The sequence below is a fragment of the Bactrocera dorsalis genome, chromosome 2, assembly GCF_023373825.1.
Source record: "Bactrocera dorsalis isolate Fly_Bdor chromosome 2, ASM2337382v1, whole genome shotgun sequence".
Lineage (NCBI taxonomy): Eukaryota > Metazoa > Arthropoda > Insecta > Diptera > Tephritidae > Bactrocera > Bactrocera dorsalis.
In genome coordinates this window covers 12,550,757-12,576,903 of record NC_064304.1, presented here as the reverse complement: position 1 = coordinate 12,576,903, position 26,147 = coordinate 12,550,757, and the positions used below count along the sequence as shown (strand labels likewise).

The following is a 26,147-nucleotide window of genomic DNA, read 5'->3' as shown; positions in this document are numbered from 1 at the left end:
TTTCAAAGTAATCTTAAAGATTTTTATTAAATATTATTCAAAGGTAATATCGACAGATTGTAGTAGATAAAAAAACTAAACCTTAGCAGTGAAAAATCTAAAAAAGTACATATCTTTATATATGTAGATAATAGTACAAAAAGTCATAACTTATCTTTAAAATCAAAAAAGCTCAAATAGTTTAGCCAAATAGCAGTTGCAATATATGTACATAAGTCCAACACTCCACCGAACTGCTGCGTTAACTCATTACTGGCCATTCCCCTATTCTCTTAATGCTAAAACGCAACACAACCACGGAAAATGAGAACAAAAAAAGGCGCTTGAAAAATATTCAGCACAAATGCAAGGCGTTGAAAGGAAATACAGTTAAACAATTCATAAAGCGTTAACTATCATAGTAAAAAGCATAAAATATTCCAATATTCATAATGATTATATCCATGTATACAGGACAAACGCTAATATGCTACGTGAATACTAATTGATTATTTCGACTGTGATGCGTGCAAACCCTTTTCAATGTACTATGTATTTTCGTAAATGTATTGCATTACTAATGAAACTCGTAATTACTCGCAAATTCAACTCATTATTACTACAATATGTAATGTTATTTAGGCAAAAAGAGTTGTAATATCATTACTTTTGCATTATAGTTGCGTATATAGTATGAATATAGTATAAGTATACTTTTGTTTCTCGCATTTCTTTTGGGTATATGAAAAAACTAGTGGAAAAAGTACTAATATATGCCTTGTATGCATTTATATATGTATGTATATGTTTTCATGTAATTGTATATAGTATGTGTATGTGTTAATTTGTATGCATATAAACTTTTTAAACATTTTCGCCCTAATAGCCTGACCCTGTGCCGTTCTACAACAGGATATATTTTAGATAAATACATAACTTATTTTTTTGTTTTGTAAAATTCTTTCCTTTGTTTTTGATTTAGATTTTCTTTTGGTTTTTTAATGTATGAATTCATATATGTATGTATGTAGGTATGTCTGTAATATGCAATTGCTTCTTTGTTTACTTCATTTCCCAGGTTATTGTGTACGTTTTCTTCTCAAAAATTCTACATTCTACAAGTCTTTGAAAATCATGTGTAATATTAGTTACAGATTTTGTTAGTATTTTTTGTGCCTTTAGAATTTGTTTAACCAAATTTGATTGCCTTTTCCCCCTAACCTTACCTCCAACAAACGAAGGAAGTGCGTTCCTTACACATACTTTTTTTTGACTTTCAATTGCATTATTATACATACATTTGTATACAAACTTTAACTTTACTTTCTGTGGAAAACAATTTGCCTGCAATGGCCTACTTTTGGCATTACTTGTATTCCTTTCATTGTATGTATGTATGTATTTGTAAATATTGCCTGTATTTAATTGTATTTGGTTGTCGGTTCGCTCACTTGCCACTACTACCTACATATATTTATATGTATGTATTTATGTATAAACTATTTAATCATTATAGTTTCTTTGTAAATTTCACATTGAAAAACCATAGATTGCCATTATTTGTTACGCACGCACTGCTCAATAGAGTTCCGCATCATCGCTCTTGCAAATTTCGAACATTTCTCATGCGCTCAATGCGCCACTACCGCCACCGTCACTGCTACCGCTACCCAATAAGTCATCACAATTTACATGTAAGCCACCGCTATTCGAAACGCCGCCACCGCTGCTACCTGCACCAATTGGTGTGGGACACAGTGAGTTAGTTGGTGAACTTAATGCCGTTACTGTTGTTGGCCCGTAAAATATCAGTTCTGGTATTTGACCGCCCTGCACACCGGTACCGTTTGTGCTCTCCGACGAGCATTGAAACTGGAAAGTTACATTGCCCATGCATACTTCGGACATGCCCTCCTGACCGAAGAAGCTCAGTTCGTTGCCGTCAAGTATGACAGAAGCGGTGTAATAGCACTCGGGTTCAATTTGTATGGGATTCTCGAAAAATACGTGGAATGTGTTGCTGGAGCCATCCGAAAAGAATTTAGTATCGTTTTCTGCGAGCGTGCGTCCCAGACGTTTCAATTCAATTTTTACATTATAATTAGCAGCACCGGTCGAGGAACCGTACAGGCCGAAGCCAACAATGAAGATTCTGTAAACAAAATGTCATATTAAATGCACATAATATTTGTTACTTAAGTAACGAGTACAAACCTGCGATCCACAGAGAATTGTATGGAATCGCAACGGCCGCGATAACGCCACTGATTGGAGCGATAAGCGCACGACTGAAAGCGATGGCATACTTGCGTTTTGAGGCCTGCACGCGCACGTGTAGGAAAACTTAAATGCGGTTTTGATTGTGCGGTAAAATGCAAAAATATATCAATAGTCTCTTGTGATGTGAGTATGCCCGTCTGTGCGACGCCGTTCGCGAACTCCTCCAGCGTCATGGTTGGTATGCGTATTAAATGCAATGCTTGACCCAACATGCTGCGCTTATTCGGTGCCGTCACGTCAACACCCATCTTCTGGCAAGCATTCAGAGCCCAATTGAGCGCTGCCTCAAAGAGATGTATCTCCTTGCAGTTGAGCGTCTCACGCGACAATATCGACTCGAATGTCTTGAGGTCGATGTCGACAAAGTCTTCTGATTTAATCGCCATTTCGGCCTAACAACAACAATTATAAAACAGTTTTAAGATTGGAATAGTAATAATTTAGGTTATGTTACGCACTTGTGCGTCGATTACTTCCCAGCAACGCTGCATCAGCTCGGGCTCTTCGAAAAGACGCGATTGACTGAGAAGTAGACAGGCGTTTTTTGCCGTCAATTTGACTTCTAAATAATTGACGCAGGCGCGCGCTAAATGTGGCACAATATACTTTTTGGCTGCATACAAAGTGGCCAATATATTATCAGGTTCCAATTGAATCTCATCACAATATAAATATCTGCGTGAATATAACAAAAATATTAGTTTTTCTTTTGAACTTTACAATTTGCTGCTCAGCATTACCTTAACAGCGTTAAAAACGCCGATGGCTCCACATCAGGCACTTTAATTTCCTGTTTATTTTCGGCCAGACCGCCATAAAACATAGCGTAAAACACCGAACTACCCGTGGCCAAGATGTACTTGTGTGCCGGTATTGTTTGTACACAATCTGCTGGCGTAAATAATTTGAAAAAACACATATGAACATTTTGAAATGTTAAACAAAATAATGCTCAAGACATACCGAATTCTCCTCCCACAACAAATTTGACATCCGACATCAATTCATTGTTGAACATAGCCGCATTCCGCTCCAGCACCGTCGCTTTGGTGGCCTGCCAGTTGGGATCAGCCGTGTCGACCGCATTCATAGCTGCATTACTTATTTGATTTGCAGCACCGGCTGAACACACATACGAACCACTGCCACTACCGCCGCCACTGCTGCTGCTACTACCGCCTGACGTAACACCTGAGGAACTCGATGGCAAACAGAAGAGCGCCGAGCTGGTAATAACACCAGGCGACGCTAGGGGCGATGATGGTGCGCTGATTGGTTGGGTTATTTGTATATTATGCTCACCACCGCCCGTTGCGGTACCGCTACCGCTGGTAGGGCCACCTCCGCCGCTGCTGCCGCCGCCACCACCCGTTGCTGCGCCGGCACCTGCAGCTGCAATGGCGCTTCGTTGTTGTTGCTGTTGATGGTGATTATTTGCAGAATTGTTGTGTGGCGGCGATAGCAATAGCCCATTACCATTGTTTAGTGTTTCCACTGTAAACACAATATTTGTAAACAAAGATGTGTAGAGTATATATATAGATTAGTGAACTTGAAATGTAGATAACACACGTGCATGTTTACAATTTGGTTTAGTCGTATTAGTGCGAAATAATTTTCGAAAATCGAAATTCCCTCTTGCCGATTTGTTACCCGTCGTCATTGACTTGTTTGCGTTTCTGCTCATCATAATACATATGTATGCATGTATTTACGTGTATATGACTATGTATATTCAAATAAATATGCTAACTTCACTATCTTCTAATTGTTTATATCACTGAATTTTCATTATTATTTCAAAAAATGCGCTTCTTTATTTTGTTGTGACGAATACGAGACACTTGAAATGTTTGACGTGATTCTCGAAGGCGACTTGACTTTTATTATGATTTTGGGAAAGAGTAAAATTGCATTGTGGTGAAAAAAATGTAACTTCTTATCAGTGAAAGTTGAACACATACGCAGTTATTTGCGAATTGAAATTGGAAATAAAATGGTTGCTGATTTTATTCTTATTAAAAGTTTCAGAATAGTAATAACCCGATTGTTTCGTCATCGGCGATTTGTTCTAAGAATTGTATTAGTTGTAAGAAATTGCAGAGAGGCCTACAATAGTGCTAAATTTCGCACATTTTACTTGTTTTAGTTTTAGAACTTTTCAATACATACTTTACATATCAAGTACTTTTTTAAAATTATTGCAAGGCAATAGATATTGTTGCTTATAGAAACATTATTAACCAGGCCGTACGGCATATTCCCCATTGCCTCATTATTTTTTTAATCTTTAGATGTTTTGTATACATACATTTAATACCAGGGCCCTGCTTAAATAGCTATTATACGTTCTTCTGCATACGATTTACCTATAAACTTAACTCATTATATCATCTGCACTTCTTTAAATTAAAAACAAAATACACATTTGATCAGTTAAAAACGGAATAATGCAAAGGAGTAATAAAAAAATCAATATGCACACTTAATATCCGCTACTCCACCAGCACGCAAGACAATAAAGAAACAAAAACAGTTTGATAGTTATTTTTAGAAAGGAAGTATTCATAAGAGTCTGTCCAACAATTACATACACATACCATTTATCCAAGCATTCATTTGTGAATGCGACATCGCCTCCTGGTTACGCTTATTAATCGACTTTAGCGAAAGTCTATTGTTATTCGCCATTGAAAATATTGCTACGCTCAAGGACTTGCAATATGATTGGTTGTGGCGAACAAAAGTATACACAAAAACTTGAAAAAAGTTTCACAAGTATGCACTAGAGCAGCTAAAAAACGCACAAAATATTATTTAACATAATAATTCAAAGCACCACAGTCTTTCCTTTTACTTTCCAACAATTCTGTTGTGTTTTTTACAATTTAAAATTCATTTATCAACACTTTTTTCCTTGATTTTCATAGCTGCCATTTTCAACTCACTTCAGTATAAATTTTCCCTTGCATTTAGGTTGCATTTCTGTTCTGCGAATATGGTGGTTGAGAGAAAAGGCAATTGGAGCTTAAGTGGTGTAGCCACTTGTCAATAAATTAGTTTTGCTTGTGCTAGTTTTGTGGCGATGTTGTTTGAAATGCTTGAAAAAAATACTTGTAAACTATTTTGACAATCTGGCAATGTTGTTAAATTGTGTTCTCTTTACGTTCTGTAGTCGCGTGTGTATGAAAGAGAAAACATTATTGTCAGTTTTAAGAGTTGCATGTTGTTTTCAAATAAATATTTTTGAATAAATACAGTTCAGCTAATGAGATATTAAGTCGGAAATAGTAAGTTTTGAAAATTTAAAAAAAATGTATGCTTTTTATTAATAGAAGGTTGTAATATAATTATTATATATATATAATTTTTTTTTGCAATTTTTGTTATTGTTACATATACAACAAAAATAATTTATACTGGACACAGTGTTTCTGTCAAGTTGCCTTATTTAAGGCTAAAGCGAGGTTCGCTTTAAATCAGTTTCTGAGGCTTGATTTTCATAAGTTTTTGTAATGTCTCATACACATACACGTACATTTTGAAATACATATGTGTGTGTATGTAAATGTTTCAGTTAATTCACATTGTGTTCATCATTTAGTACATTTATATGGACTTTCCAATTTCGCATATTACGTGCCTTCCGTTCGGAACTTAAAAAGAACAATGCCTATTGCAATAATTAGCAATTTGACAGTTATTTGCTTAATCAGACAATATACATACATAGATATGAAACAGTACCAACATTGAAATTACAAAATTTTGCCTATCAATTTCCTTTGATTCCTTCAATTTTCCTGCTCAACTTTTGCACAAATTAACTTTATTTCTTTTTAACGATTGTTTTAAGTATTCAAAAGAACATAAAATTGATTTGCTATCTGAAAATAAGTTTGGTAATGAATTAACTGTTATTAACAACACTTAAACTATCATTTACGATTTTCAATTCAACACAATTTAACTACTTGTTGTTCATTGACATTCAAAGTGTTTTAGTTTGAATGCTTGAGTGTTTAAGCAAATAATGCGTTTAAAGTGTCTGAAGAGACTTCTCAATGATTTTTTTTTGCAGGTTTTTGAAACGATATTTTAAATTGAGTTTTTTGACAATAAACATTTGTTTAGTTTTTTTCGTTTTAGTTTTTTTTTTTGCATTCAAATGTATTATATTTTGTTACACATTTATTTCCTTATTTGGAAAAATCGCTCGCTTTTCATTGTCAAATCATGTCATTTTTACAAAATTATCCATTTGATTCTTTACTTTGCCAAGATAGCAATAAATAATTCATATTTTGTGTATTTATGGCCTTCATAAGAGCTCACGTTCAGTGGTCCACGCCATCACACCGGAAAACATTGTAGGCTGTATGCATGTTCTTGAAGACTAGTAGGTGGAAGATTATTAATTGATCTTATTGAGAGACCAAACAGACTTAAGAAAATTTAAAAATATCTCGGAAGACAAAAAAGGAAAATTAAATAAAAGTAAATAGAAACATAAATTAATTATAAAAAAAAATATAAAAAAATTTTAATTAAAAAAAAAAATATTAAAATAAAAAGAAACATAACGAAACCTTGATTAAAATAAAATATAAAAAAATAAATAAATTAAACCAAATAGAAAAAAAAATTTCATAAGATTACAACAAAAAGGTTATAGTACCGATTAGAACTCCTCGAATTTGGTACAAAAGTTACACAACAAGAAACTGGCCATTCGAAAAAGTGGCCTCTGGTGTTTTTTTATTTTAAGAAAATTTAAAAATATCCCAGAAGGAAGTCACAGATAGTTAAATTAAAGTAAATATAAAAAATTATGAAACAAATAAAATAAAAATTAACGAAACCTAGATTAAAGTAAATAAATTGAAAAAAAAATTAATCAATTAAACCAGATAAAAAAACTGCATAAGATTACAACAAAAAGTATGTATGTATGTACATATACTTTAATGTAAAAAACTGTTCTATGCGATAAAGATATTATTTGTGAAACAAATTAGTGTTTATAATAAATTTTTGATACATATATCAATTTTTTTGAAACATTTTTAATTATTTTTTTAAGTAATAATGGTTGATTAAAAATTGCATTTTTTTAATTAATTATAATTATAATAAATTTTCATTAGATTTACATTTTTTTTTTTCAAATTTTCTCACCTTTGTGTTTTGAAAAAGAAAAAAAATCTGTCAAAAAAAAAGACGCATGCCAAATAATTTTTTATCACATGAGAAAATCTTATTGAAATTTTGAAAATTAAAAATTTGCATAAAATTTAAGTAAAATTCAAATGTATTGAATTTGCAATAATTTTTGATGAATTAAAATTTTTTTAAGTTCTTTTTTTTAGTTTTTTTTATTTTAATTTTTTTTTATTTTATTTTTTTTTTGTTTTTATTTTTTTAATAAATTTTTTATTTTTAATTTTTTAATTGTTTTTTTTTTTATGTTTTTCTTTTAATTTTTTTTTTTTTTTATTTTTTTTTATTTAGTTTCATAAAACTTATCCCACAACTGTCTATTTTTATCGAAATTTTCTATTACAAACTTCGGCCCAAAACTGAACCTCGAAAAAGACAGTGTTATTTGCTTTTAGTTTACTATAATTATTATAGCTTTTTTCAAGGCTTGCTTACTTTATTCATTACGTTCTTTATTGCGCCCATCTTCGATGGCCACTTTGACTACTAAGCTTTTCTAGTATGAAGACGCTAAATATTTGGCTAAATGCTGTCAAAAAAGTTGATGACCTCTACCAAATTCATTACCAATTTCCGATAACATACAAACACACATACATATACATATGTATATACACACAAATAGATAAATATGCACATATTTATGTGTGTATATAGTCAAATAAATATATTTGTCTGCACATTGAAACTTTAAATGTGCTAACTTTGATTTTTCGATATTTTACTGCCATAAACACACAAGCAACTAATCCAAGGTTCACAAACTTGTTAATTTCACACTTTGCCTATATGTATGTATGTAACCATATGAAATTTCATTAAACTCACTATTTGGATTCGAGGTGGAGATGCGGTTGTTATTTGTTACATTATTTCCACTTGTCACTGCTAGCACACCAGCTGTTGTCGTTGTTGTTGCTGCGGCCGGTAGCAGTATTTCACGACTATTTGCTGAGTGTTGAAGCACTTCCTGATTGCCATCGTCACTCGCATATTCGGGCTCATAACTGTGCCGATACGCGCTGCCCCAGTGGCCGTTGAAGTCCTCCTCCTCGAGTGTTAGCAGGTGGTCCAGTACCTGAACGCCACGTTCAAGTGGACCGTGGAATTTGTTGATTAGCTCGGTGAGACGCAGATTGAGACCGTTCACTTCCGGTTGGGACGCTGCCCAGTAGAATAGATGTCGCCCCAAATGACTACCCAAACTATTGGCAAAGGCTTCGATCATCTTCTACGCGCTGCAACGCAGACAAACGTCGTCGACATTATAAAACTAAATTGCATAATTCTCTAATTTATATATCACGATTTCTTTGAAGCTTGGCAGTTGTGCTTGTGTTTTGTTCCTAGTGGGTAGGCGAGTATGTGTGGTTGTGTGTGAGAATATTTTCAAATGCGATCTGAAAGCAGAAAAGAGATACATTTTGAGTGTTAAATAGGTGTGTTTTAGTATAGTCGAAAAATACGTTTGTATAGTATGAATTTAATTTTAGTTTTGAAACAAATTACTTGTTCTTTATGTTTATTGGATGACATTGCGATTTTTTGTTTGATTTTAGATTTTTTTTGGTTGATTTTTTCACATTTAGCGGCTTTAGTTATTATTTTATAGTTGTATATGTAATTATTATTATGTATTAATATGTTTTATAATTTTTAAGTATAATAGTTTTGTTCGCCTAACGGTTATTTGTTACACCTAAAGCTTAATGAGGGAAATGTGGAGTTATGTATTTACATACATACATATATACAAATGATCAGGATGACGGGCGGAATTCCACTTGTTGGCTAAAAATTAAAAAAAGTGGGCGTGGCTTCTACCGATAGTGGAAGATCCTTGGAGATTGCTAACGGTAATTTTACCCTGAGGTATTAAATTTTACCCCAGAAATGGTGTAAGATAACTTTAAAGGAGCAGGGACCAAAATTGGGCGATGTGGGTGGCACTGCCCACTTTTAGGTGAAGCCGAGACCCGCCCGGTCGATTTCAACCATATTCGGCACATAACATTCCTTTGACCCTCCTATGTTACAGTACGAAATTAAGTGAAATCCACGCCTACTTCCAATACAAATCAAGAACCAATTAAAATATAAGGAAAAAATATGCACGAATAGTGCCTTTGGGGTGTAACACTTTATTACTAAAAATTTGATCAAATCGAACTAAAACTGTTCAAACCCCTAGGTCCTGAATATGAGGACCCAGTTTCTATAGTTGACTTTTTACCGAAAATATCGGTCAATGTTAGAGATATGCAATTGAAATTTAAAGAGAACCCTATGTCTGTTTGTTTTTTAAAATTGGGTTGAATCGGGTCAATACTTCCCTTAGCCCACATATGCCTAACATACAATTTTTTCGAATTTCCGAGTGACTTCATACCACATATGTATAGTATATTGGTTGATATGTGAGTTAGTTCAATAAAATTGAAAAAGGTTGATTTTCTTATAAATTAGGTTGAACATTTGCCCTAGACCCTATATAACTAACAAGCCTAATTGTGCCAGAAAGTATTACCCCGGCTTTAATCCTTGCAGGTATGAAATGTTCAGTTCTCTTTCTTACTTGTTTTCTTATTTTACTTTTAAATTAATTTTTTTTACTTTTAATTTAAATTTTTTAATTTTTTTTTTGTATACTTTTATCACAATTTTTTATTTTTTATTAAATTTTTTCTGTATCCATTATTGTTATTTTTTTTTTGCTTTTTTGTTTATTGCTCATATATCATTTCATTGTTTGTTTTGGTCATATTTTCCGCGTTTTTGTTTTCCATTTCACATTTCATTCCATCACCGAACCGAAGTTTCACGTTTCCTCAAATCCGTTTTCGGCCACTTTCACCTTGCTTTGGCTTTTCATGTTACAGGAAGTTGCATGCTTACATACAAACATGTGCGTTTGCATTGCATACATTGACTATTTAGTATGAGTCTTATATCCGATATGATGATATTTGTATTTTGGTTTAGTTAACCGTACTCATTACATTCGTTATTTACAATTTGCATTGCTTGGTATTTCATTAGCATGCACATTTCTCACCTGTTTCTTCTCTCTTCCGCATTTACTGTGTACTTATATTTTCAAGTGTAAAATAATTTGTTTTATCTTTCGTGGTCTTTACACTTCTTTTTATGCAATAGTAACACAGACACTGAATATAGGAACAAGTAATGAAATTTAATTAATTCAATTTTATTTTAATTTTTAATTTTTTCAACTAATTTCCGCTGCAAACAAACAAAAGTTCATGGCGTGCTCTCTTAGGAGATATTGATATAACGAAGGCAGAACCAAATAAAACTGAAGCTTTTTAAGATAACGGTGATTTTTTTTTACTTTCATGTATTACTAGAAAATACCATGTCAAAATAGAAATTAAAATTTTTTTTTTTTTATTCAAAGTTTTTTATAAATTCTAGTTTGCAATAAAATTTCCGAATCAAGTGGTTGTATGGATAAAAATTTGAAAAACACTGTTTTGAGAAAAGCTTTCTTGGTGCGGCAAACCTTAACTGCTATGTGGCATCTGATCAAATTTGATCCGGACGGACGAAAGCCATATTTTATTATAAATATTTATTATCGTCTTGACAATAGACCCCTTCTGAATCAATGCAAGTATGCCTATTTTCATTATTAGGCCAGAAATATATATAGCAACCCTCGTATAACTCTTAGTGCATTCAACGAATTGTGGTTTTTTTTTCGGTTTCGGCTCATTTTGTAGCGCTATTTGCTAGATTGTTGAACAGTTTCGAATTCAAATTCATAAACACACCTCTCACCAATAATGATACGTTTTAAGGAACTGACTGTATATAAAAAATAAATTAATTAGTGGCAATTTTTTATTTAAATTCCATTTAATTCTGACAATTTGCGTGGGTGTCAATAGTTTAGAAAATAATAAGTCAGAAACTATTAAGAATATACTCGTACTATATGAAAAGGTATTGGGTAAATAATTATTTCGAAATAAACATTCAATTACAATTTTATTCACTTAGTATCAGTAATTGGCTTCGAATGTAATTATACTATCATTATATTGCAATCATTGTTTTTGTATATAATTATTGCTAAATTATTGTGAAGTTTACTTATTTTTGATTGCTCAAAAATATTTATCTGATTGTTTAATTTTGGTTTATTAAAAGTCTTTTAATTTGCCATTTAGCTTGTAGCAATTTTAAAATTTTGTTTCTGTCATCAAATGTCGCTGGTTTGTTTATTATCAACAATTTACCATAAATATGGCAACGCAGCAACAACCTTCTTTCCGTAGAAAATCCAAAATGTACTGTGGGCAAAAATAGTAAGACTTTTTAATTTAAATTTCGCGCGAAAACCCATTCGTCGAAATATTTTTTTCTAGGTTGGTATGACTGTCAGTGACATCTGTGCCAAATGTCACATCAAAATAATCATTAGTGTTTAGTATACGCTTGTCTTTCTGAAGTAACCAAACTGTATTCGGCGATTTTTACGATGAGTGAAATTATTCAAAACAGAAGTACCATTAAATTTTTCTAGTGCCGAAACGGTTGGAATATTGGAAAGGGCCCTCGCTGATAATTGTTTGGCACGAGCAAGTGTTTTGGATTGAAACAAATTATTCGAAGAGAGTCGAGAACGCTTTGACGATGAATCACGCCCAGGACGGCCATTACCATCAACTGATCATCAACACGTCAACAAAACAAGCGAATTGGTGCTTGAAAATCGACGCATAACAATCAGAGATCTTACTGGCACCGTTGGAATAACGGAAAGACCAGTGAAAACCATTTTGATCATTTTGGTTCTAAGCAAAGTGAAAGCACGATTACTTCCAAATCACTAAATTTTTTCGTTAAACAGCTTCGCGTTAACGTCTGTGCAACAATACTTTCCGACGACCAGGATGTCATGAAACATATTATTACTGGCGATGAGTCTTGGATCTCTGCTAACGACCCGGAAACAGACGATCAATCGGCCGAATATACTAGGAAAGGTAAGCCGAAGCCGAAGGCTATTCGTAAAAAGAGGCCGGAATTACGGGTCGACAACACTTGGTTTTTGCATTACGATAATGCACCGTCGGATACCGCATTGATTTTTCGTGAATCGCTACAGGAAATCGACTTAAACAACTTTTTCGTGGATTGGCAAAAGCATTGACATAAATGTATTGGGACCAAGGGTGATTACTTTGTGGAGGGTGACATAGATTTTGAAGAATAAATTACGAATTTTAAAGTTATTAACAAAATCTTACTACTTTTTAGTATGTAAGTGGTTTGTTGTTGTTGTCGTGTCATCATAAAATATTCCCAACAATACTGCTAAGGTGCCACTACTTGGTCAGTTATAATGCCAAACTCATTCGGGGTAGTTTTACGACTGTAGTGGTTACGTAGACTATTTGGACTATCCCTTCAGGTATCCAATTAACATTTTCCAAACAAGTTGCTTGATAGTGTGGTAGCAGCCGTTTGAAGATAACTAAGTTTTGTAATTTGGACAAAACAGCTTGCAAAAATACCACACCTCTTGTAAAGATGACACTAGTCAACAAATCTGAAGGAAAAATTTGCGAAGGTGTAAAGAGGTCTGTGGCGTATTTGAGAGCTCTTGAATACGAATTTGAGTTCAAACATTTTTCATCACGTATAGCTATTTTTGTCATTTTAGTAAATGGTGGTAGTTTGACCCCTACACCTCTTGACTATAACACACGTGATAAGACTTTTTTACAATATTTTCGGTTTTAGCTAACCAAAATTAGCAAGAAACAGCCTTTAACATCAGTGGCAAAATTGCTGTAAAAATCTTGAAAACACCTCAATGAATATACATATCTATACAGACCACCTTATATCATTTATTGTCCACAATTGCTGCACCTTTTCGTCATCATTACAATATTTTCATACAAAAATACGGTACCAACATTTTCAACGCCAAACTCAAGCAGCAGCGGTAGCCAACACCAACACAAACAATAAAAACAGCAAGTGCCGCAAACTACATGCAAAAGCTCTATTACCGTTATACAAAAAGGTTTTATTGTTTGCCGATGCGATATACCATGGATGGCACCGCTGGTGGCTTGACACAGCCGCCGTTGCTAATGTCCGTCCCCATGACGGCGAAGAGCAGCGTTGATGCTGGCGCTTGCACGTATGAATTATGCAACGCCTTCCAACTTTTTCTCGCATTTCTGCATATGTACAGTTATAAATGTGTCTGCAAAATGATTTTTTCGCCTTGACTATACGGTACTGAGAGCAGCGTGGGGCAAAAACAATAGCACCAATTGTAGCAGCAATGTGTGAATGAAAAGAAAATGCAAAAGGGGAATGTGAATTTGCGTGCATTAAGAAAAACGTCATCACATTTCAGTGGCTCAAAGCCCTCATTATTCTTCGTCACCGGGTGACGGCGGTAGCGATGGTTGTGACGCAAGAAAAATATATTTTTTTATTTTATTTAATTTTTTTTTTTAATATTTTTTTTTTTTTTTTAATTTTTTTTTTTAATTTTTATAACGTATATTATTTTATTTTTAATATTTATACCCTGAACAGGGTATATTAAGTTTCACACGATGTTTTTAACACTCAAATGAAAAAGTCGAAGACCCTATAGAGTATATTTTGGTTAGTCGAAAAAGTCCTTTCGTATTTTGTGTCATACCATATAGTGCTGGAAACGTGAGATTTTAAGCTTCATTTAACCAAAAAATAAAATTAAATTCGTTCGATTCACACTGATGAAATAATGTTTCTAGCGGAAAATGGCAAAAAGTGGTCGACTAAAATGGTGGCATCTCAGGTTTTGAGATATAGATCTGAAAATTTCCACAAACTTTTTTTTTCCTCAATAAGCTGCTTATTTGTCGGCACTGCCGATATCGGTCAACTATATCATACAGCTGCCATACAACTGACCGATCAAAATCATATTATAAATATTTTTATACCTTTTTATGCTTAAAAAAATACACCTGTGAAGGCTATATAAATTCGGTGGATCCGAATTTAACGTTTTTCTTGTTTTTTCTAATATTGTTTTATTTTTTAATTTCATTTATTTTTTTATTTCTCAGTATTTATCTGCGTACATTTTGCGCTCCCGTTTGCTGCTTGCCATTCCGTGTTTTTTGCCTAGCAAATAGTCGCAAATGATTTTTTATTATCAATCGAATTATAATGCCAGGCGCGTGCAATTTCACGCTCACCTCTCCGCCCATTTCGCCTGTCTTTACACAGCTATATATATACATATGTATGAATATGTGTACATATGTGCTTGAAATACATTAAATGCATATGCAGAGGCCTGATTAGTAGTCGAACGGCAGTGGCAGTGTTGCTAAGAAGATGTTATTGGTATGCCAACTTAGTTTCCGGCAATCATGTTTTTTTGCATTTTGTTGTTATGGACTTACGTACATACATATGCACAAATAAACGCTTTTAGCTTTAAATTTGTGAATTTGTGCGTACTTTTTTTTTTGAATCGCTTAAATCGCGCGCTGTCCGTACGCGCCCTGGTACGCATGCGCAATTGTAATTATTTGTTTTTTTACTATTTTATCCTACATACATACATACATATACATATCAACAGTGGTATTTACTGCTAACGCCCTACCGGCATACCCATTAACCAATTTTTTGTTTGCCATTTATTATCCGATTCAATTGTATAATCCGTTGACTGAAATTCATGCTTATATAAGCACTTATGTTTATTGGTATGTGTGTACAAATATTTATTCACATAAATTTCGTTGATTACGTACAGCTAGTTAACGTGTAGAAATTAAATGAAGATGTAGCCAGTGTCTGAGAGTCGCCAACGCTAATTACAGCGCGCCATCTCGCTCATTAAAGGTGCACGCCGCGCAAATGAAAATTAAAGAAAAAAAATATGTAAGTATTTATATAAATTGAAAATAATAATAAAAATAGCAAAAAGGTCCTCACTAATCATTTCATATGACTTTGATGATTATTTAATATTATTTAATGACACAAAGCACAGCAGCCAGTGTGGCACACAAAAATTTTCTCAGCTGCATTTGCTCTCCATTTGTAAAGTATAAATTTCGTCTATGAATTATTACTTTTTTATTTTCCCTTTTTCGCATTTTCCCATTTAATTACATTCAAATTCATCTCTTCTCTTATTTTATTGCTATAATTACATGCAAAGTTGCTCGCTATCTCGTGATTTCCCACCGACAGTAAACCTGCATTTGCAGCTTTGTTATTGTTGTTGTCTTCACTTGGCGCCCTTTCGCGTTTCTTGCTCCTCTGCTTTGATTTTCATGCAAAATTTTGACCATAACACCATTTCGTCAACTGTGCTCTTTGCTATTACCTCATTGCTAATTGATGTTTTGGCCATTTGCGGCGTTTTTGTTTTTGCTTTTTGCAGTCGATTTAAGTGTTGTTGTAAAACGTACGACCCACATACCGGTCGCACAATTGGGGTATTACAACTGTCGTTACACTATTGACATTATTTATTTGCATTTCTACAGCCAACAGTGCCAATGAAGAGGTGGGAGTTGGATTCTTGGTTATATGTTAAAGACATGTTTTCACAAATCTCGGTATAAAAAATGTAAAAAGACCCTTGAAATGCTGTACCTTCTATGAGAAAAAAAAAAAAAAAAAAAAGATTGGTTTGAAAACTTCCTGTGTTTCCAAACATTTGTCATATGAGACCCCCCAACTATATTTTCCACGTATTTTAATACAATATTTTGTTATCGTCTCTAAAATAGGCCCCGAATCAATACAAGATTTATCTCGACTAATCCAAATTTCTATACACCGCTTGAAAGCTCGACTTTGATAACCTTTAATGCATTCAGCGAATTTTGGTTTTTCGGTTTCTGTTATTTCATTCATTGGATCACTAATAGCTAGATTATTGGACAGTTTCGACGTTATATTCATAAACCAATGTTTTGTCTACAGAATTAATGTTTTTGACGAATGTAAGGACTTCAGCTACGTCTTGAAGCAGCGCTTTTGAGACCTCTACTAAACGTCGTTCTTGCGAAAGATTTAGTTCTTCTGGCATGAATCCAGATTACACTCTTCATACCAAAAACAATAGCGAAAATGTCTTGAGTCGATCCACAAAAGATGTTGAGATCTTCTGCGATTGCTCTGATGCTAAGATGACAATTATCAAACACTGTTATTTTTCGATGTTGTCGTCGAGTTTTCGACTACTTCATAATCCTTTTTGAATACTTTCGGTCACTCAAATACTTGCGTTCATGTCAAAGTAGACTCCATCAAATACGTCTGCAACATTTCCAACGATTCCGTAGTGATCATTCACTCAGATAGCAGAGCGGCGATACTAGCCTTGAACTGACTTATAGTGCGTTCAGGGTTGGTCGAGGAGTGCTTAACCTTGCTGTCAATAGCATCTCTCTAGTTGTGGGGCTTTTAGCAGCCGTTACACTATTGGTGCGCATACTGTAAAGTTGAGAATCTTACCAGACGATGTTTGCAGAAACTGTATAGAAAAAGATGCCGTCGAAACAACTCAACACTCCCTACTTGACTGACCAGCGTTTGAGAAATCAAGACTTAAACACATATGTGGCATACCTTTAGACATCACACCGATGATGGCGGGAGGTGAAATTAAGCGCATTTTGTATTTGCTGCAGAAAGGTCTACATATACTAGTCCACGTGCAATCATTTAACCTAACCTATTGTAAACTAAGTTACAGTACAGGTTATGCGACCTGTATTGTCACTAAATCAGTCGGTTTACAATGTCGCACGATATTAACTCTTTCGAATTATTAACTCATATTAATTTTAAAATATACTACAAGTTTCTAATTAGAAAAGAACATATTGTTCTCTTGATAATCCGCAAACAAATATGTAGCAATTAACAATTTCACACCCACTAAAGCTTCTTTTTCTTGTTCATAACAGCACTTCCATTATGAAATATTATTAAGCGTGACTTGTTTATGACTTAATGCACACTCAACATCTGAACCTAAAGCATCATAACAACTATTTCATCGTATATATCTTATTTATAGGGTACTAAACTCGAGCCTTGTACACATACAAACATACAACATACTTAGACTGTCGTTGAACTATTCCCAGTGTTTATTGTGTTTTAAGTGAGTTTTTTTCTTTCATATTCTTTTTTGTTTTTTCGTATTTGTGTTTTTTTGTATTTGTAATTATTATAGTTGCTCTTTACACTTGAGCGATTAATTTGCGCCAACAGCAGCAACAACATTTGTCCACAACCCAAATCATTTGATCGATTTGACTTGAAGTGCCGCAACGGCATTGAGTAATTTGGCGTCCGAACGCCGCAAAAACTGCAGAACATATTAGAAAACCGTTAAATTTTTGCTTAATCACAGCTGTCGAATGGGCCCTTTGCATTTTCACGCCGTTTCATTGCCTAACATACACTATTTTTTGCTCACACTTGCACTCGAACTGGCAGGCACATGTGATCATGTGATTAAAGTGTTGATTGTCGATTTTTCTTAAAGTCATGTTGCAACAAAATTAATGATTTGCTAAAATTCATACTATTTAACGTTACATATAGTGTTTACTAAATTAATTTATGAGTTATGAGTGTGTGTGTGAATAAATATTTGTATGGGAAATATTTGTAAAGTGAAGGTTCACTAATGGAAAATGTGCGGAAAATAGTGTTCAGGCAGGAAAATTTATAATATTTTAGTATAAAAGTGTTTCTTTAGCTAAAGTCTCATAGTTTTGGTTATATATACAATGTATACATATATCATAAAATTTGATTCGGACTGTTCTATTTAAACTGCTTTGGGTTAACCGAATAATTTGCTTACATTTTATAAATATTTTTTCCTAGACTGGTACCACCTTTTTTATGTTCTTGCGAAGTTCAAACTCCAATGTCAGTTGGTGTATGTTAGGCAGCTGTTTGTTTACGACGCGAAAAGTTTATCATGAAAAAAAATATTGAACAACAAGTTTGCTTGAAATTCTGTTTTTTCAATCATGGATACGAAATCGTTGAAAATGTTGCAGAAGTATTTTAGGGAGTCTACTTTATCACGAATAAAAGTATGGTATTTGAGTGGCACAAAGTATTCAAAGAAGACCGTGAAGTCATCGAAAACTTGTCTCATATGAATCGTCCATCCAACTCGGTTAATAGCAATAAATTTGAAAAAGTTAAAGAAACAGTTATTAAAAATCATCATGTTGGCGTCAGATAAACAGTAGAGGATCTCAACAACTCATCATCTTATGTTATTGATTCAGTACATTTTGATTAATGTTTTGGGTATAAAGCCTATGAATTTGAAGCTTAAACTCATACCAAAAGACCTAAAGCTTTCGCAAAAACGATGTTGAGTAGAAATCGCAAAAGAGGTGCTTGAGAACCTATGTAGCTGAGGTCTCTGCATTCATCATTATCGGTAACGAAACGAGGCTTTATGAATATTACATGAAAATTGTTCAACAATCTAGCATTATGACATTCCAAATATGAGCCGAAGCTGAAAAAACCAAAATTCGCTGAAGGTATTGCAGGGCATGCCAGTCGAGGCTTATAAAAAATGTGTGCGAAATTTGATTAAACGTTGATATGCTTTCATTAGCTTCTATAACATATTGAAAGGCAATAGTAAAGATTTGTAAAATAAATGAAATAAATGCAGTGTCAGTCCGGGTCAATTTTGATCACATGTCATAAACCTTGTCGATTCTCCGATAATAAGGATTTGTATGTAAAATACACGAAAATCTAATGTAGCGTCAGTCCGGGTCAATTTTGATCAGATGGTACAAAACTTATCAATTCGCCATTTCTCTCCTCGTCATCTTTACTACTGCCCTTTTGTTAAAAATTTGTGTCTGAGAGCAATAACAAAATTAGCTATTTGAATTCTATACGATAGCATGTCTGTAGGCATTCTTTAATACCACCAAGCTGTGTTTGTTACATTTTAGACCAGTTTTACTATTGCAAAGATCTCAAATGAAAAATTGCTGATAGAAATAAAAATACAAATTTCTTTTGAATGCTTGAGGCAGAAAAAATTTAAATATTTATAAAAAATGTGAGGCACAGACACTACTGCAACGCAGAAAATTTACAAAATGTACACGAGAAGAAAGAAACGCAACCCAATCGTGCATGTGTCGGAGAATATGTCAGTCCCAATTTGCCTCACTAACGCTGTCAGTCTGTTAGCATAGTAGTTGGTAGTTCATTCGATTCGCTACTTTTTAACGCTTGGCGCATCGAAGACACTTACACTGCAGAACTGATACATAATTTACATCGCTTATAGTTTAAAAGCTCTGCTGCCAGCTTCAAAGTAGACAAAATACGAATTCTGAAAATTGTAACTGGTTCTTCCGATATTGAGAGTGTCAAGTTCCACGCATGATAATTACGATAAAAGTCCAAAGTTTTGACTCTCTTGCACTTCACGACTGCAACACACCGTTAACCTCTTAAATATTCAACATTTGTGTTTGTTTATATTTTTCTGAAATTCAAGTACTCTTTCTACATTGTTTATGGACATATGTATGTATTCGTATTGAAATTTCTCTGGTTACATAAATCGTAGGCTAACTGCATATTCAGTATTTGGTGAATTCTACCATATACTTAAAATATTGCTGCCAGCTAATTTATGCGCATATGCTAAGCGTCTTTAACCTTTTCCAATTCTTAATAAATTCATTAATTCCAAATATACACACACCATAGTACAAAACATAGCTCAAGGGCTTACATATGTATAAGCACAGTTACCTTCAACCAAATATAAATATACACATATTTGGTATAGGTAAATAGCCACGTGATTTTGTCAACGTATTTTGAAAAGAAAGACGCCGCACCGCAAGACCTTTAACACATCGCCAAAAATGTTGTCTGCTGCACGAGTCTCAAAAAGAAGCGGCGTAGCAGCATTGATGGTTAGAAAATAACTAAAACCTGCTTGTATTCACCTTGACTTTGCCGGTTTTTATTTATACCATTGAACGTTTATCGATTTAGTTAATGATATATTTTTTTATACATATATGTATATATTTATGTATTTTTTTTATGTATTACTATAAGTATATATTTGTTATTATCTTAGTCGCTTTGTTTTGTTAAAATTTAGCTTTGTCAAATTAAAGCTTTTTACAAATATTGAAGAGAATTTGAATACTATACAAGAGGTCGTAAACTCGTTGATCTTTTGTCTTTTTTTGCATAAATTCATATTTCTAACCACAAATTTTCCCAAAATTAAGCTTTTTCTAGCTTTAAAACTGGATTTATTTTTTTGTTTATAATTCAAATATAATTTTAGTGTCTTAAAGTATTTTTAGTCGCACTATTTACCTTTTCTATAATGAATACAATACCTAACAGGAAAAGGAAAGTCAAGATCTTAAAAATATTTCTTAACAAAGGCAAAAAGTTTTAACATAGCTTTGCAGGATTTAAAATCACAAAAATGAATTTGCATTGTGGCAAAAAATCATGCGGAAATTGTAAAAATACTTATCGACCGTATCAAGAACACATGCCTACGAGTGATACAAAGACTTCAAGCGGTCGACCGATCGTTGAAGTCATATCTCGTTCAGGACGATCTTCGACCTCTTCAAATGATAAAGGATATGGTGCTTGTAAATCGTCAAAAGCAAGTGTTAGAGAGATAGCAAGTGAAGTTCGACATCTCTGGAGAGTCTATTCAAATGACTATTGTGGTTAGTTTGGGTATAAAACGCGTTCTTACTCGACTTGTTTACAGTTTTTTTTTCAAAAGATATTGATAAATAATTAAATATTCTGCATTTTATTTACAATTTCCGAATACTTCACTCCACATGCTTACTCAGCTTTCAAATTATTTGTGTAAAGTTTTATTCCGCTATCATCATTGGTTCCTAATGTATGTATTATACAGAGAAGGCATCAGATGGAATTAAAAATAGCGTTATATTGCAAGAAGGCGTGGTTGTAAACCGATTTCACCCATATTTCGTACGTGTCATAAGGGGAAATATTATATACCGAATTTCATTGAAATCGGTCTAGTAGTTCCTGAGATATGGTTTTTGGTCCATAAGTTGGTGGTGCCACGCCCATTTTCAATTTTTAAAAAATGCCTGAGTGCAGCTTCCTTCTGTCATTTCTTCCGTAAAATTTAGTGTTTTTGACGTTTTTTGTTAGTCGGTTAACGCACTTTTAGTGATTTTCAACATAACCTTTGTATGGGAGGTGGGCGTGGTTATTATCCGATTTCTTCCATTTTTGAACTGTATATGGAAATGCCTGAAGAAAACGACTCTATAGAGTTTGGTTGACATAGCTATAGTAGTTTCCAAAATGTGTACAAAAAACTTAGTAGGGGGCGGGGCCACGCCCCCTTTTCTAAAAAAATTACGTCCAAATATGCTCCTTCCTAATTCGATCCTTTGTGCCAAATTTCACTTTAATATCTTTATTTATGGCTTAGTTATGACACTTTATAGGTTTTCGGTTTCCGCCATTTTGTAGGCGTGGCAGAGGGCCGATTTTGCCCATCTTCGAACTTAACCTTCTTATGGAGCCAAGAAATACGTGTACCAAGTTTCATCATGATATCTCAATTTTTACTCAAGTTACAGCTTGCACGGACGGACGGACGGACAGACAGACATCCGGATTTCAACTCTACTCGTCACCCTGATCACTTTGGTATATATAACTCTATATCTGACTCTTTTAGTTTTAGGACTTACAAACAACCGTTATGTGAACAAAACTATAATACTCTCCTTAGCAACTTTGTTGCGAGAGTATAAAAAAGTGAAGGATATGGTGCTTGTAAATCGTCAACAAGTGTTAGAGAGATAGCAAGTGAAGTTCGACATCTCTGGAGAGTCTGTTCAAATGACTATTGTGGTTAGTTTGGGTATAAAACGCGTTCTTACTGGACTCGTTTACAGTTTTTTTCAAAAGATATTGATGAATAATTAAATATTCTGCATTTTTACAATTTCCGGATACTTCACTGTACATGCTTACTGATCTTTCATATTATTTTTTGTGATGTGAGTCGATTTAGAGTTAATTTTCAAAAATCTCCAACACTTCATTTCTCTATGAAATAATTTGTGTCTAGTGCCAAATTGCTTTGCGAACTTTCTTTCTATATTCTGCATGTATTTTTTTTAATATTAATTATCATTAATAGTCGCTTGTACAATAGTCTATAATTTATTTACCGTTTAAAGGAACGGCACATATAAAAACACGTTTTTACTGCATACAGAACTACTTAAATGTGAGCTTGCCACACTAATTGCACGCCAATTAACACCTTCTGATTTATTTTACATACATATGATGTTGTTGTTGCATTTATACTGGCAAGCAATTAGAAACAAAACACAATACATGCATATGTCTGCATTTTAAACGGCGAAGCGGAAGTTTGAGCTGCAAATGAAATAATTTTTTTGTGTAAGCTCCACTTAGGAAACTCACTTCACTTCTTCCAAAGAGGCACTCAATGCCTTTTTAATGCAGAAAATATTTATTTTCTGTAATAAATCCACCAAAAATAGCAAATAAGAGATTTTTAGCTTCAGTATTTCTGAGAATTTAATTACGAAAATTAGTACATTCCACTTTTAAAAAATTAAATGGAAAGTGATTTAAAAAGATTATTTAAAAAAAATCACATTTAGGCCGCCAAAAAAGTTGTATTTTTTATTTACAATTACTTTACTGCTTAAGAAATAATCAACAATCAACATTTATATTTCATTGGTAAATCACTGTGCTCTTTCAAACTGGTTTTTTGGGTTTCCCGGCTGCTTCATTGTGCTTATCAACTGTGGTGAAGTTTTTTGTTAATGGTGGCTGCTCTATAGCTTTAGTTTCTAACTATTATTATTGTAATTTTTTAATTTCATTTTTGTATATTATTTTATGATTAGCTTTATTTAAAAAAAAAATTTGACTGTCAATTTTTTTTTCTATTATTATTATTGAATTTTTTAATTATTATTTGTTTTAAATTTATTTTAATTTTAATTTTTTTTATTTTTTTAATTTTAATTTATTTTATTTTTTTTATTTTAATTTATTTATTTTTTATTTTATTTTATTTTTTTGTTAAAAGGCGAATTTTTCCAATTTTTTTATACTATTTTTTCATCTTAAATTTGTTGAATTATATACATATGTACATACATATATGTATATGAAGTTTTTTAATAATTTGTTATACATTGAATACTTTATATAAATTTTATATATTAAGAGCATTTGTATAATGAAATTTTTTCGCACATTTTTTTTTTTGTTTTTAGATTCTGTAAAATGTTAACGAAATTGACGAAAAAAATGTTTCACTCATTTGTAAGACATTTAATTTAATTTTTACATAATTTTTTTATATAATTTTTATATTTTTTTTAACAGTTACTGAGCATCATATTTATAATATTTTTTTATTATATAAGCAGTATGACACTTATTATTTTTGTTGCGTTTAGCACCACATGCCAAGGCATTGTAACAACAACACCCCATTCAAATCGATATTGCTCGAAAAGCACACATAGAAATATATATACAAACATACATATCAAATGACTTATAAACAAATATAGAAATGCAAACACTACGTAATCATCACACCAACTAACCCGTTCGTTCCGTGTAGCATTGACTCTATGCACGCGTAAAAATCGTATCAATATCGCTTTGTATATCTATTTAACCAATTGGCTGCCAAATCGACCATACGGCCGACTTTCTGTCGTATGGACGCTGCACTTCACGCACTTGACCACGTCCACTACTATACATAGGTACGCATGCGCACACGCACTCAACCTGATTCGACACTAATTTGCTTTTGTTATTTACTTTTCGTTTCAAACTCGCTCGCACCGGCGCATACAAGTCAGCTGTGCGCGAATTGACGCTCTGCTTTGCTGCTGTTTAACACTTTTTGTTAAAATTAATTTTATCTTTTATTATTTGTTTCGTACTTATACACTTCGCCACAATGTTCACAGCGAATTTCGTTTTTAAAGCGATTGATTTGCGCGCGCCATCCACCGATCGCCCAACCAACGACTCGCTCGAGTCAACGTACGTTTGCGTTATGAACAATGCTGAGACAACAGCAAAATGTTGCTGACTTTTGCGTTGTCGCTGCGATCGTCGTCGTGACTTTGAAGTTGGTCACTGTTGTTGTTATTGTTGTTGTTGTGCCTGAGTTGTGGTTTCGCCTTGAGCACGAAATTATGCTGAGCTCAGAAATTAAGTGTGAGATGTGTGTTTCGCAGCGGCGTTGCCGTATTAAAAATAAAATAATTTAATTATAAATATTTTTAATAATTTAAAAAATAAGAAAATTTTAAAAAATAATTATTTTCATAAACTTTCAAAAAAAAAACATAAAAATACTTGAAAATTTTATAATTTTTTAGAAATAAATTTTTTAATAATTTATTAATTACTTTCTTACTCAATAGTTGATGCATTAAGTAAATACCTTTTTATTAAATTGTTAAAATATAGCAAAAAAATTGTATTAAAATATAGTTCTTTTTAGAAAAAAAAATTTTTTTTTTATTCCTATGACAAGATGTCTTAAAGACTTTATACAAGAGACTATTAAATTAGGGATTAAATAATTAAAATTTTCTGAGCCTACTTAATTTAATAAAAATATAGAAAAATGTTTATTAAATTTTTTTTCTTTAGAATAAATATAAATTTAATTTCTATTAAATAATTTTTTTTAATATAATTTTTTTTATTCTTTCAACAAGATGTTTTAAAGACTTTATATAAAAGTCCGATAAATTACGAATTTAATATTTTTTTTTTTAATTTTCTGAGCCGATTTAATTTTTTTCTAAGCTTGCTTTTGAAATTTTTTTTAGATTTTATTTTTTCGTGTCATAAGAAAAATTTTTAAAATTCTAAAAAAACATTATAATCTTGTCTGTAGTAAATCGCACTAAGCCTAAATTGGGTCTAGATATCTTCCAATGTTCACGGTTACTAAATTTTCGAAACAATATCTTTGCCCACAATTTTTAATATAGATCTACAATTAGACCTCGCTTTTTAGAAATTCTTTGTAAGTTCATAAGACGTCTATTTGTCCCAAATTATGTGGATCTGGACTAGTCAAAATATTAATATTATATTTTTAAATATTATTACTTAGTAAATCAAGTCTATTTTATAGAAAATCTAAAGCTTGATAAGCTTTTTTAGCCAATTCTAACTATAATACAAAATATGTCGTGATATCTCCAAAAATATAAAAAAAGAGTAAAAAATAATTAGGTGGCAACACTGTTCACTTCACAGCTGATTGTAAACGCGACGACACGCATACGTCACGCTGCACCACCTCTGCTGTCTTCACTCCTAAGCTACTATTTAGTAATCACCCAGCAAGCCCATTAAATACATTTGTACGTATATACCTGCCTCTAAACATTTCCGCTGCGTCTCCACGTTTGTTTACTTTCATCCACGTTGTTGTTTTTGTTTCATTGCCCATAAAATTTTCAGTTTCTGCTATCATTACTAATGATTACTTAGTCAAATTAGCA

At 32.8% G+C, this 26,147-nt stretch overlaps 2 protein-coding genes across 10 annotated transcripts in view; one reads left to right on the top strand and one right to left on the bottom strand.

The window, feature by feature from the left end:
- Positions 1-24,684, bottom strand: LOC105227556 (BTB/POZ domain-containing protein 6-B). 8 transcript variants are annotated; one of them, XM_011206952.4, is made up of 7 exons: positions 24,213-24,684; positions 8,308-8,879; positions 3,223-3,753; positions 3,000-3,150; positions 2,718-2,934; positions 2,194-2,651; positions 1-2,131 (listed from the first exon to the last, which is right to left on the bottom strand). In XM_011206952.4, exons 2-7 carry the CDS (start codon positions 8,705-8,707, stop codon positions 1,603-1,605), a joined length of 2,286 nt encoding a protein of 761 aa, XP_011205254.2. In that variant the 5' UTR covers positions 8,708-8,879; positions 24,213-24,684; the 3' UTR covers positions 1-1,602. The 8 variants fall into 8 exon arrangements, with proteins under 8 accessions (XP_011205254.2, XP_011205256.2, XP_049306586.1 ...); XM_011206954.4 differs by having other exon boundaries at positions 3,000-3,147; XM_049450629.1 differs by lacking the exon at positions 24,213-24,684 and adding an exon at positions 22,782-22,803.
- Positions 1-26,147, top strand: part of LOC105227557 (transcription factor IIIB 90 kDa subunit) — a 44,153-nt gene that overhangs the window by 1,932 nt on the left and 16,074 nt on the right. The gene's annotated exons all lie outside the window — the stretch shown is intronic.